This window comes from Oratosquilla oratoria, chromosome 42 (genome assembly GCF_046742065.1).
Source record: "Oratosquilla oratoria isolate Oo_2021 chromosome 42, ASM4674206v1, whole genome shotgun sequence".
In the NCBI taxonomy this organism is placed as follows: domain Eukaryota; kingdom Metazoa; phylum Arthropoda; class Malacostraca; order Stomatopoda; family Squillidae; genus Oratosquilla; species Oratosquilla oratoria.
The window spans coordinates 25,612,179-25,627,178 of record NC_134818.1 but is presented as its reverse complement, the minus strand read 5'-3'; the positions used below and the strand labels follow the sequence as shown (position 1 = coordinate 25,627,178).

At 39.2% G+C, this 15,000-nt stretch overlaps 1 protein-coding gene across 4 annotated transcripts in view; it reads right to left on the bottom strand.

Moving 5' to 3' along the window:
- Positions 1-15,000, bottom strand: part of LOC143021487 (CD109 antigen-like) — a 689,873-nt gene that overhangs the window by 397,397 nt on the left and 277,476 nt on the right. For all 4 annotated transcript variants that reach the window (XM_076179031.1, XM_076179029.1, XM_076179030.1 and 1 more), the window contains one exon: positions 5,278-6,086. In XM_076179031.1, coding sequence (XP_076035146.1) covers positions 5,278-5,609 — 332 coding nt within the window. In that variant the 5' untranslated portion in view covers positions 5,610-6,086. The remainder of the gene's footprint in view (positions 1-5,277; positions 6,087-15,000) is intronic.

The following is a 15,000-nucleotide window of genomic DNA, read 5'->3' as shown; positions in this document are numbered from 1 at the left end:
TCTTTCTTTTCCCTTCCCACCTCCTCCTACTCCTCCTCTTTGTCCTTCTCTTCTTCTCCACCTCCATGTTCTTCCTCAATCACGGCCTCTAAACTCAGCTAAGCCGGCTCAGCTCCATCAAAATTCCCTTCCTCTCTCCTTCCCTCCTCCCACCCAGGACCTTCTTCCCTCCTTCCCTTCCTCCTTCTCTTCTCCCCACTTCTATATCTCTCTTCTTCCTTTCCTCCCGACCTTTCTCTTTTTTCTTTCCTTTACTTTTTTTCCCCTCATTCACTCCTTCCCCACTACCTCCTCTTCAACCTCCCTTCCTCCTTCTCTTCCTTTTTCCTTCTTTTCTCCCTCCTTCCGCCTTTTCCTCTATGACTCTTTCCCTACTTCCTCCCTCCCTCCATTCCTCCTTTCCCCCTTCTTTCCTCTTTCCTTTCTCCCTACCCTTCCTCTCTCCATTCCTCCCGTCTCTCCCTACCCTTTCTCTCTCCATTCCTCCCGTCTCTCCCTCATCTGCCGCGCAATCCATCCATCCGAATGCATTCATTTCCGTTCCGGTTGTGGTCCCCTCCATATAGTTCCGCTCCGTTCCTCCATGACCAACTCTTGGGCGTCATCCCTCTCGTTCCGTTCCATCGGTTCCGTCCCATTACGATTCGCTGGCACCCCCTGTTACTTCACTGTCCTTTCTATCAATCAATGGCGTCATTCAGTTCTATCGCGCGTTCAATTTCATTCAATTAAATTCCATTGCTGTTTCATTTTGCCACGTAGTCATTCTCTTCGTTTCATTCGATTATTGTATCTCATTTCAAGTTTCTTTGTCTTTCTTTCAATCCGACATTAGATTTTTCCAAGTCGTTGTTTTTCGATACGCACTCATACATACATACATACAAATATTTGCATATACACAAATATACATTAACATATATATATATATATATATATATATATATACATATATATATATATATATATATATATATATATATATATATATGTAGGTGGTCTAGTTCCGAGTTCCTGAGTTTATTCCTGACCGGTTTCGCTCTATGCTTCTTCAGATTCTTCACATTCCTCTGAAGAAGCATAGAGCGAAACCGGTCAGGAATAAACTCAGGAACTCGGAACTAGACCCCTGACTTCTTTTTCCACATTCATCAACTTGTCACAATGTACCAGCATATATATATATATATATATATATATATATATATATATATATATATATATATATATATATATGCACATAGATATACATATACCTATACAGACACATATGCATATACATATACATGTACATATATATATATATATATACATATATATATACATATATGTATATATATATATATATATATATATATACATATATGTATATATACATAAACATACATATACATATACACAAATTTATACATACATATATATACACATATGTTCGTGCTACAAATGAAGCTGACGAGCATTCTAAACAGATATAATGCCCACAGCCCGTTTATACACATATTCCTTTGGTCAGGAATAAACTCAAGACCAAGACTCCTGTGTTTCCTATTCCGCTTACATCAACCTGTCAGAATGTCTCAACACATATATATATATACATATATGTATATATATATATATATATACATATATATACATAAACATACATATACACACAAATTTATACATACATATACATATACATATGCATATGATGAAGGTGGAAAAAGAAGTCACGGGTCTAGTTCCGAGTTTCTGAGTTTATTCCTGACCGGTTTCGCTCTATGCTTCTTCAGATTCTTCACATTCCTCTGAAGACGCATAGAGCGAAACCGGTCAGGAATAAACTCAGAAACTCGTAACTAGTCCCGTGACTTCTTTTTCCACCTTCATCAACTTGTCACAATGTATCAACATATACATATACAAATACCAATAAATATACAAATACATATATACATACATTTGTAAACGAAGGAACTAGAATTTCTTTGATACACGTTGTATTATTCCAGAAGATGTCTTATTAAAGAGGAGACGTCGAAATAATGATTAATTATGGAGAACTGGTTTACACTCACCCTCCACACCCTCCAGAAGGAAAAATCCTTTGAAAATTGAGATTACGAAAAAGAACTTGAATAACTACCAGAATGCTGTCGCTTTTCATACGTGTATACACACACATACACCACACAAACTCTATATATGTACGAACACACACTATACATACATACATACATATATATATATATATATATATATATATATATATATATATACATGTTGAGACATTGTGACAGGTTTGAGGAAGGAGGAAGAGAAAGACACGGGTCTAGGGCCGAGTTTATTCTTTACCGGTTTCGCTTACATCTTCTTGAGAGGAATGTTGATATACATGCACATAGATATACATAGAAGAAGATCCGAAATAGGCCCTGTACAAACACACTACAGAACACCAACACATGATTGATTGGGATGGAGTTACAACTCTACATAAAGAAAATAACAAAAAGAAAAGACTATTCCTCGAAGCATGGGAAACTAAGAGCAACTGCATAAACAGGTGCATTGACCTCAACCCTATTTATCTAGGCACGAGGAGTAACACAGGCTAATTCCTCTGTTCTGTTTTCTTTTCTCCGTTGCTTCTTTTCGACCTGTCGTTTGTTCACCAGTTGGCTTTTGGCCGACTTCCTTTCTCGTAAGCGGTCTCCCAATGCACCTCTTCGACTCCCCCCCCCTTCCCGTGACTTTACATTTGTAGTTTGCTTCCCTTTTTTCTACGGTCATCTTCTTTGCTTTTTATTTGTCTGCTTGTAATGTAGTCATTTGTTATTGAGCCCCCTTTTTCCGCCTGTCCACCACTTCCTACTTCGGCGGACATTTGGTCCACCTTCTTTCTTTTACGTCTTTGAATTAGGTTCTGTATTTACTTTTGGGTTTTGTTTTGATGTTTTTTGTCACACTGCCATTTACTCTTTGTATTTTGTTTGGTTTTATTTGTTTGGTTGTAATTTAGCCGTTTACCCCCCCCCCCTGACATTTCGTTGCGGACATTTGGTCCTTGTTGTATGTTCTGAAGTATTCACGTTAGTGTCACGCTAGAGTCTTTTTGCTACTTTTGTTTTTGTTCACAGCCATGTATTTTATTTGTATTTTGTAGTGTATTTTTGTTTTTAATTTAGTCGTTTGTTCCTGATTCTTCAGTGCGGACATTTGGTCCACTTCTATTTACTCTTTGTCCTGTTGTTGTTTACTATGTGTCACCCATGGTCACTTTTTCTTCGTTTGTTTTATGTTCAAAATTGTAACTTTTATTTCTATTCTAATTGGTATTGTAATGTATTTTATTTTATTAATTTATATTTTTATTTTATTTTTATTTCTATTTTATTTTTATTTTTATTTTATTTTATTATTGTAATGTATGCGTTGTACAATTGACTGAAAGGGTGAACCTTTCCCAGGTTTACCATTTCAGCGATTCATAAGGAGTTCACATTCTTGTAACCGTTATACCCCCTGAAGACGATTCCTGGACGGGAATCGAAACGTCGGGCAATTAAACCCTTCAATTGAATCTGGTGTTTACTGTTTTCCAATAATAGTATATATATATTATCATTAGATGCGCGCTGGCCGAGCGGGTTAGGGCGTTAGGTACTTGCGACGGAGGTTGAGGTGACGGCTGTTCAAACCCTGCCGTCAGCAAGTTAGACAAAGAGCATGATGGTTCATGAAATTCCACGCAGCAAAGTCTTTTTGCAAAGGACACCGTCCTAGCCTCCAGATAGGGGGAGTTTGTGACGTTAAACCGAATCACATTACCATTGCTAACGCTCTTGATAATACCCGACAGAATGAAATTTATCTCATACTTTGCTGCTCCACTTGGAGCTGTGGCCCAAAGTGTCTCATTAGCCATGCGTGTTCGGCATCCAGGACAAGTGGCAGTCTTTGGTAACCGGTGAGGATCAAACTCGAAACGGCGAGGTCACCTCAGCTGAATAAAATAGCCTAGAGTTAGCCAGCATAGAATATGTAAAGAGTGCCACGATGCCGAGGCTCTGGATGGGGTCTCGACTTATGAGCACCTCGTTGAGTTACGGTCCTGAACCCCAAGGCCCCGTGGCTACATCATAAAAATCATCTGTCCTTTCACCTTCACAAAATTTATAAAGTGATATCGTCCTACTATTAACATGCCCAATCCAAGCTTGATCCAAGTTTATCCTCCTCTTTGGGTTTCCACACCTATTTCTGTATTTCGACGTCTATAATAAGATTTCTTTTACTTATTTGATTTATTTATAATTTATTTTTATTTCTACTGCCCTCATATTTTCGTCAATCTGACTGTACTATTTTGTTATAAATGGAGAGAAAATACTATAGATGTATCTTTTTTTATAACTTCCTAGAATTATCCCCTTATTTTGGTAAATCTGACTGTGCCATGTTATATAAGATAAGATGTAAAAACATATTTCTCGTAACAATCATAACGAAAATGCTTACGTTACAAACCCGAGTACTGTGAGCTGTATAAATACACCAACAATGTTCATATTTCTTGTGATAAGTCACTTGAGATAAGAAAAATAAAATAAATCGTATAACGAGAGAAAAAAAAATGTCGGTGTCAGCATATCTGTCTCATAATAAAACTAGATACACCTCATACCCACTTATGATGTATACAAATATGCCAGAATCTTAGAATACTCATACCTCCAGTAGTAAATAATCTAAAGTAAAAATAAATAAATGTATGAATAAGTAAATAAATAGATAGACAAAACATATAAATAGATAGACAATTGAGAAATAGATACATAAATGAACAAACAAATTAATAAAAAATTAATAAAATCGGATAGCAAGAGCATCGACTCGGCAAAAAAAAAAAAAAAAAGGTAAAACGAGGGAAGCTTCGAGTTGGCACTCGCCTACGGGCTGGCACTGTCAGAGCTGCCAAGCAGCCGGACAGGTATGCCTCCCTAATTGGTTTAGCGCGGCTCCGCGCAATTGCATTGTAGGGCCGCGGTCAAGCATTGCAACAATACGAATTGCAAGTGTACGCTTTGGCCAAAATCCCTTCCTTTTGTCTTCGGTGCGTACATATACTCATGTCTGTTTTTCCATGAAGTGCTTTCATTTTAGTATATGTATATCTTGGAAAATGTATATACAATAGTTAAACATATGCGTACACACATAAACACATACGACATGCAAAAATTATAGATGAGTACTGGACTAAACAAAACAAACGAGAAGCGGAACACTCACGCGTGAACTTTCTCGCCGTCCGGATAGGCTTTCCGAATTGGGCGGACTTCTTTTGGCTGTTCAACCCCGAAGAGGAGGCTGGTGTGGGGGCTGGGCGACGGCAGGGGTGGCGGCTGCACGTCCACCTCCTGTGACCGAGCAGGAGTTCCTCCCAAGCAGAGGAAGACCAGAAGAACGAATACGATGTTGAGGTTCATGAAGAGTCCAAGTCGAAATTTTCTTTTGCAGAAGCTCCCAGAAGCTCGATGACCTTCTGGATCGAGTGCTCGGGAGTCCTTGCTTTTGGTAATGTCGGCCCCGTTGCAGGGCGTGAGGTATTTTTTGAGAATCATGTCGTTTGCTAAGTTGTCTTTGAAGAGTTGTAGTGGTTTCTTTGGGACTCTGAGAGGTTACTTCAACGGATGAAGATTTGCTTTAGGAGGTTGTGTGACTCGTCTCGATGGATCGATACTGGCCAAGGTGGTGTCCTATTTATATTTTTTTTATCGATTTTGTCTTACCGCGGGCCCTAATTTCTTTTTAAAGGCAATTCCCAATCTCCAATCACACCAATTTTTTTTTACTTATCTATTTTTTAAACTGTTTTTCCATGGTAAATATCCACGTCCCCCCTCACTATGCACAAGTCTCTCCCCCTTTTTTTTTCCTTTTCTTACGTTTTTTCTTAGGTTATGACACAAGAGGGTACTAGACAGGGCATCAGCTGTTTTTAAGATGTCTTTTGAGATGAAGAAGTACCACCAGGTTAAACATTTTCTCGGCTTAGTTCTATCATTTAGCTCGATTCACTTTAATTCCATCTTGAAAACCTAAAAAGAAAAGAAGAAAAAATAATTACATATGGAATGAACATGCAATATATATAACAATCAGTTTCATCAATATGTAAATTGTAATATATATATATATATATACATATATACATTATATATATATATATATATATATATATGTATGTGTGTGTGTGTGTGTGTGTGTGTGTGTGTGTGTGTGTGTGTGTGTGTGTGTGTGTGTGTGTGTGTGTGTGTAAAATTGTAGTCAACCACTATGGATGGCGTTTTAACAATTATGTGATATGGTTATTCATGAACTGTATGAACAGTTTCAGAATTCATACAGATCCATTTCGTAAATTCAATTTATAGTGTTTAATATTTTGTTTGGTTGTTTACATTGTGGCAATTTGTGGCGTTTATTCTTACAAAAGAAAAATATATAAATACGATTGTTGGACCATTAAGCCCATGCACTATGTTATCGTATGCTTTAAACGAAGCATGGAGTGACGACAGAAAGATGAATAGAATAGGTAGGCAGTAACCAGAGTACAAGAGAAAGTATCACTTGGTACGTAAAGGGTTAATATATGTTTCCTTTTCTCTCTTTCTCTCTCTCTCCCTCTCTCTTTTCTCTCTCTCCCTCTCTCTGTTCTCTCTCTCTCTCTCTCTCTCTCTCTCTCTCTCTCTCTCTCTTTTTTTTTTTGCAAATATTAAATAGACCTTACCCCAACAACACAGCCCCGCCCAAGCAATTATATTCACTGGAAAACCCCAAAATAAATATGTACAGTAATCGGTACTAGAACTTCGAAAATATATTCGTTACCAGAAGGGCTTTCTATAACATTCTGGTGTATTTTCGAAAAGGTGCCCTCTTTCCCAATATTAGAATCTTCCTACTTCTAGAAATTCCCAATAGAGAAGCGTTTGTTCTGTATGGCTTTCTTTGTGGCTTGAACCTCCATGAATGGGGTCTTGGACCGATCAAAACCGTCTTCAAATCAATGTCCTTCCCTCTGCTAAGTAATACAATCAACAAAGGTTCCCCTTAACTGAATAAAATTGTTTGACGTCAACCAGAATAAAAATAAGATACAACCAAAGAGCTCATCGAGACGAATACAACTACGTCCATATCGACTTCCTTCAGGTGATTAAAATGACCTGGCGTCAGACAGAATGGATATGGGTCGAACGTGGACACCCAAAAGATTTGAAAAATATGATGTCAAACAAAAACAAAATTAAATTCAATAAAGTAAAGTGAAGAGAGGATTAAATTAAATTAAATTAGATAAAAGAAATAAGATGAAATAAAACAGAATAAGATAAATTAAACTAAAATAAGACAAAATGAAACATAATAAGATAAAATGAAATAAAATAAAGTAAACTAGAATATGATCAAATTAAATTCAACCAAATTAAATAAGATAAAATAAAGTAGAATATAATAAAATAAAATGAGATAAAACCAAATTAAATGAAATAGGAAATATAAACCAAAATAAGACTAAACCACTGTACTGAATGGGATGAACACTGAATAGGTCCTTAAACACTGGCTGAATGATCCTGAACGCATTTTCGAATTGGCACTGAAGCTTTATACGGCCATAAATCTCAACACTCACAGTAAACTTCCGATAAAAGGTCGTTTATGGGTATTTTTGCGTTTGCCGCCCAGATTTCTTAGGCTCAGGGTTAAGTTATTGCACCCCCCCCAAAAAAAAAGGAGGTGTCTGCATCATTCCGTATGCAAAGGCTCAACGTGTCTTTTCATGTCTCCCATTCTTATGGAATGCTGTTCCTGGGACTCCTGGAGACCACTATTTATTACTGAATGGAATCGTTAGGCATCAACGAGATGCTTGTGAACTCCCACTTGGGAAGTTCTATAAATTCCCCTTCCCAACCCACCCCACACACAAGGGGTCCAAGGACCCCAGATGGAAGATCGATGTCCAAAGTTGAGGACCCATGGGACCAACTGCTACTCAGAAGAGGACCTGTATTAGATCCAAGTGGGGAAGAGTGTGTGTGTGTGTGTGTGTGTGTGTGTGTGTGTGTGTGTGTGTGTGTGTGTGTGTGTGTGTGTGTGTGTGTGTGTGTGTGTGTGTGATAAGTTTCACTAGGTGATGAAAATCACCTGGCGGCAGAAAGAATATGCTGTTTTTGTTATTTAATGCAGAAAAATCGAAATGAGGTGGAGGTTGATTTTAACCCTTTTTGCTAAGGAAGGGGGCTTCCTTAGGTCAAATAAGATCGCCTGGCGGCAGCTAGAATAAACGACCAAAATCATCAAATGTAACTAAAAGATTAACCCATTTAGCCATAGATTCTAATCTGAAACGTCTTCGAAGATTATCCTCTGGCTAACACTGGATGATTAAAATAATAATAATAATAATAATAATAATAATAATAATAATAATAATAATAATAATAATAATAATAATAATAATAATAATAATAATAATAATAATAATAATAATAATAATAATAATGATAATAACAATAATAACAACAATAATAATAATAATAATAATAATAATAATAATAATAATAATAATAATAATAATAATAATAATAATAATAATAATAATAATAATAATAATAATAATGGTAATAATAAATAAGTCGTGTCCAGACTCGTGCTGATTTCTTACACTGTAGGTGCTCAATAACAATATAGATAGCATTGCTACTTAATACCCAACTAAGGACAGTGAACTCTATTCTACATTTTTTTTTTTTTGGGGGGGGGGGATATGGGAGTAAAAAGAGAGTTGAATCAAAAGGTTTTGATCGATTGGGAGCGGCTTTTCCCAAAGTACCCCACCCCCACCCTAACTGTCTGAATGAAGAGGTCTCCAATTAGCCAGAGCATAGAAAAGAATATACAGTACGTTACCATATTGAAAGGGTTGGCCTCATCGCCGCATTGCCACTAATCGCTTAAAACGGCGGCCCAATCAATTAACCGCTACTGCACTGCACTCCACAAGCCTTTTTCCTCCAACTGTTCAACCAAGGCCATGCCCAGCCAACCAAGAACATAAACCCAGTGTCACCACCATCCAGCCCTTCTAAGTTACCAGAGGCGATGGATGAACGCATCTTGGTTATCCGTTCTGGTTGTAACACTTCATCCCATACTATTCAACACATTATGGAAGACTACATTATACACATTTTATAAAGGATTGCAAAGGCTTACAAAGGAATAGCATGCCAATAGGAGACCTTTTGGTCCATAACTAGGTCACGTCAACAACACAACATCTACTCTACAAGGGATACATGGGAATAACTCGTTCTAGCCTTGGTGTTCCACAGGGAGACCGTCCTGTTCTACCAGACAGTCTAGGGAACATCATCATCAACCCTTTGTCGCTTGAGCCAAACTAGAAACCTTTGTTCTAGCACTATTATCAGCCGGCAGAAACGTTCTCGAGAACCACAGGATCTCTCCGGAGGCCATGGAAGGCCTTGTATCACTTCAGCATCAACGAGAGATCGTTATCGCGTTCTGCCGGCCGTCTGTATTCTCGGTGCTAATCTTCGGCGTCCGTGTAGGCTCGCCCCATTCCTCAAAAATACCGCCCCGTCACTCTCCAAACTACATGTATTACAGTCTCCCACATGCTAATCAAGCTCTTCGCGATAGAGACACGTAAGACCCTCTGAGTCATTGCAGGTAGGCCGAGGCTTCAGGAAGTATTCTTAAAACGAGGAAGCAATGCTAGTGGTAGTCTTGCAAGATGAATGACATCGAACAGAATCATCTCCCTCCCGCCCAGTTTCAGTACGAGTCAACACCCTTCACTTCTATCTGGAGGTGCAGTCCTAGGATGTCACACTTGGTCTTAGGGCCTCAGGACATTTGCCAGTTACTGTGGTGCTATGGGCTTTCATTCAGTAAACCTCGAGGCATCAGTTGTTATTACTATTATTCTTAAAACGAGGCATCGGGACCAAACGGTGTAACAAACACTCATTGTCTGTATTCTCCCTAAGCATAAGGCGTATATTATCTGGGACCCTGCAATTTCATTTAAGAATATGAATGTCAGTTTCCCCTATGGGCCCTTGTAACTGCAGAACATAGTGTACTGCAGCTGGGTGTTTTGCAGCCTGCCTTTGTTGTGCCGCATTTATGGCTTTGCCTTATGCGTTTGGACTGTTGGGGCAGGCAACAATCACTGCTGGGAATCGGAGAGGATGGTGGGATTTAAACCCACAACTAAGCGAATACAAGATCAGCACGCCTCTGATTACGTCACCAGCGCACTATTTTGAATAGTGTAGCCATCATAAGCTAATGGAAATAACGCTCTGGGAACTTGCTGGAATTAACTGGGAATATCGAAGGGCTGGAGGTCCTACCTCCATCCGAAAAATTCGTTTGCTGTCGCTCTGAATGCACCAATTTGGACGCTCTCATGTTGAAGAGTCTGAAACAAATGATCGACAGCGACACCAAATCGTGGCAGTGGCAATACTGGTCAGATTAAACGTTCGTTATTGATTCCTTGTCACTCTTGTGACGGGATGTGTGTTGGTATCAAGCGGATCCCTGAATCCACCAGGTTAAAGTGATTGTCTGTTTTTCAAACTTCATCAATACTGCGATACCAAGTAAGTTATTAGATTCTGTTGAGGGGAGTGCCGGCGATTTCATTCAGTTTGGAGGCCGGTCAGAGCCAGAGTAGGATTTTCATCCAAACACAAAGCCAAAAGTTTTATACAGTCACTTTTCTTGACTGACAGATCCCGATTTTGTTTATGTTGCGCAACAGTCTTTCTGTGGCGCAGCACTGTCAACGTTCACATATACATATACCAAGGCTTTTTCCCCCTTCCAAGGGAGGTAGCCAAAAAGGGAAAGGCATGAAAACACTCCCACCCATTTCATCCCTATATACACTCCACACCCCTCCCACCCTCCCTCTCATCTGAGCACACTAGTGTATAATGATTCAACATCGAGAGTGGCCAATATGCTGCAGTGGTAATCAAGGTTATTACTTCTTTCTACCAGATCAGTTAAGTTCCTATGCCAGCTGCCAATAGATCTTAGTAAAGGATGAAGACCCAGACATCCTACTCTACATTTTAAACAGTGACACCCTATGTTAGATGAAACAGGTTGCTCTGTTTACATGAAAGGATAACCGGGAAGAAAATGGATCACATTAAGGATGGACGACCCAAGGATGCCAAGGAGACAGCAGACACTCATCTTCCTCAAACAACACCAGCTCGTTGCATACCCGATGTAAGGAATCCGGATTTACACGGGGAAAAAACCAAGCTCACCCTAACAGGAAGCCAGTATCAGGAGAAAGAAATCTCCTTTTAAATTTGTCACTTTGACATCCAGGCTCTCAGCAGTCTTTTCCAGATTCTGATGAACTTCCATACCGGGAAGAGGAACATATTATAGCCACAGCAGTTCACAACCCAAGACGAATGGAAGTCACTCATGATGGTGGGCACTCTGGTCTTCTCGTCAACAGTCGGGTCAATCCTCAGGGAAACAAACGATTGGTGCCGCAGTCTTAGGGGACCCTGCAGAGTAGAGACACACCAGATCGTTTTCATCCATCCCCAGCACCAGACTCGACCAAGGCAGAAGACCAATTCGCCTGGTGGTGGCAGATGTAAAGTGGCAAACACCAAATATAATCCAAAAGACCCCAGACATAAGAACCTTCAAGACTTCTCCAATCTTATGAAGACCCACTAAACAATTGGACCTCAAAAAGACAGCCCCTAATAGCCATCAACTGGATGGACGTGTATGTAAGACATCCAGCTAATCAGCTTGCATGTGTGTTCTGTGCATAATCTTTCTGTGGAAGAATTTTTTTGTCCAAAACGTTAAAAGAATAAACTCACACAAGCTCACGCTGTGCTCTCTCCACCCCCTACGAGTACCTGTCATCATGAACTACTCTCGTGTGTATGTGGATGCATTAGTATTTTGTCAGTGATAACCAGCAATTTTTTCCTTGAGGGCTAAAGTGGCCCCCAAGAGGTGGAGTCTAAGACAAGGTAAAGGAGACTTGAGGATGTCAGAAAAGAGGGAGAGTACAAGTTAAGAGTGATCAACACTTTTTTTTTGTGGAGACATGTCTTCAATTATAGATAAATGTCATGTGATTCTGGTCTGTAAGGAAGTCACTACAGTTCCTAAAATACTGAATGCATAAAACATATGCTGTCAGTACTCCATACGATATATGTATATATGTATTCATGTATGTATGTATGTATTGTAACGTATACAGTATGTGTGTGTGTGCATGTATATGTATGTACGTATGTATGTATGTATGTATATATGTATATATATATCTATCTATATATATATATATATATATATATATATATATATATATATATATATATGTGTGTGTGTGTGCTTATGTACGCATGTATATACTACGCGCATGTTTTTGTCCTTCACAGAACTGGCAATAAAGTCATGGCAATAAATTATCAAAACAGCGACATAAATTCCTCTTTGTTTCGTCGATGTGAATAGGAATTTTACAATCAGCCAAAAACTCGATGCTGTCCTCTGCGGTCGACACATAAAACAGCCTCTGCACATTAAACAGAGGACCACGCAGGAGTTCCCGCACACTGGGGTTTCGTCATAAGTTCTTCACCCTTCACAAGATCATCTCCAACAATCTATCCAACAGTACTGAAAGTCTGATACATTTCCCACTTCACAAGTTGTCCATCAATATGACTATTTATTATTATTATGAATAAATCATATCGCATCAGGGGAACAATGTTATAGATTGATAAGCTCAGGACAGGCGCAGGACTTTTGGGACTCCCTGCATGCATGATATCACACCAAGAAAAAAAGAGAGAGAGAGAGAGAGAGAGAGAGAGAGAGAGAGAGAGAGAGAGAGAGAGAGAGAGAGAGAGAGAGAGAGAGAGAGAGAGAGAGAGAGAGAGATACACCAGGCAGCACGATCATGAGCAGATGCACACCAGATATATAAAAAGTCGATTCAGAGATGAATAGAGACAACCTACAAGGAATAAACTCATGGACAGATGCCCGCATGACACATTATTCATTTCTGGGCATCATCCTTGCACCCAGGGTTTTACTGTGATAAGGACATCCTGTGGCTGAATAAAATCGCCTGGTAATAGCCAGAATGAACTGGATGACGGTTGACACCCAGAAGCAGTTGTGCAGTCCTGTCTGTTCGATAATGGTGTCACTGAATTTGAATATTTATTTTAGTGGGATACAGGTGACTGTGTTTACGGGAATTGCGCTTCATTCGCCCTTTATACAATAAACAGAAGTTTAGTATCATATATATATATATATATATATATATATATATATATATATATATATATATATATAGACAAACACACGCACACACACACACACACACGAACATACACACACATACACACACACACAGGATCGTTCTTATATAATTTTCTGGCTAACACAAAGCATTTTTATTCAGGTGATGGACTCCCCCGCCCCAACGTCCCCAATTCCCATCCCGACACCCCTCCCCCCTCCCCCCCACTCCCCCGCCACGCCTCTTAAGAGTTAGAGCCCTTCTCAACTAACCCGTTACAGTGGACGTCGCTCTTTTGGTTGTTGTCAGATGATTATATTCAACTGAGGTGACCCCCCCCCTCCCCTTCGCCGTACACTGCCATGTCATCACATTTGGATTTCGTATGTTCTTTTATCTTTCTTGCACGTACACGAGCTAAATGATGGTATGAATATATACGAGTATAGTATACTAGATAAGGTACTTGATGTTACTTGGGTTCCAGGCGGATATTCGAAAAGAAAACAACATACTTGCATTATTCTGGGATGCATGTGGACCTCTGTGCTAAATTTGGTCAAGATCCTTCATGAAATTGCGGTGATGTTTCAAGACAAAGAGAAAAGCAAAATTTCGCGCTTGTTATGTAGATCCACTTGGACTTGTCTGTTGCTGCAAAGACTTGCGTTTAGCGTTGTGGGAATCTGTGCGTTCGGTCTGCGGGCTCAACTGTGCGTGAGGAAGAATCTGCAGGTCTCCGTGTCATCCCCCGGGTGGCTTGTGACGTCACCACAAGGGATGGGGTGGGTGGGGGTAAAGGCCCTACCCACTTCCCGTGTTTAATTAGTGATCTGGGGGCTTTCGTCTTTCGTTTAACCTTGAGACTATTCCAGAAGAAAAAGAAAGAAAAAAAAATCGGTGGTTTTATCAAGCGCGGGGTGAAATGTCTCGTGATGTGCATAGGAGTTTTTTTCTGTTGTTGTTGTTGTTGTTATCAAATCTAGTTTACCAACGCTTCTGTCCTTGTGAAAAGTCTTGTATTGCCTATCTTTTTTTCTTTTTTTGTACTCAAAGGCCATCTGACTCAAAGTTTGAGACTTTAGCTCCTGTGTATTTTATCAAGACAATGCGATTGCACATAAGAATTTCAGTCTGAGACACAAATACTCACAAGATAAAACTACATATATCATTGAAATATAAATAATATCACTCGAGGAAATTCAAACTTAAAAAGCTACACACACACACACACACACACACACACACACACACACACACACACAACAGAAACCACGAAACATAACATAAATCTTCGTATTTACAGGCATTTCATGACAAAAATAAAAATAGAAAATCTTATTGTGATTAGTAGCTAGGATCTGCACATCTCACGAGCGGACGAAGCAATACGAAAAGAAAAGAAAAATACCGGTTCAGAAGCGACGATAAGCGGATAATGCCTACATGGATGCTGCATCTATGCACTTGCATTGCATATATTTTCGTTCAGGCCACACGGCTGCACAGACCCAACCGAACGAATCTTATGAAAATCTAGTTTTACATTTCATGCAAAGATGGAGGATTGTTTTTTTTTTATC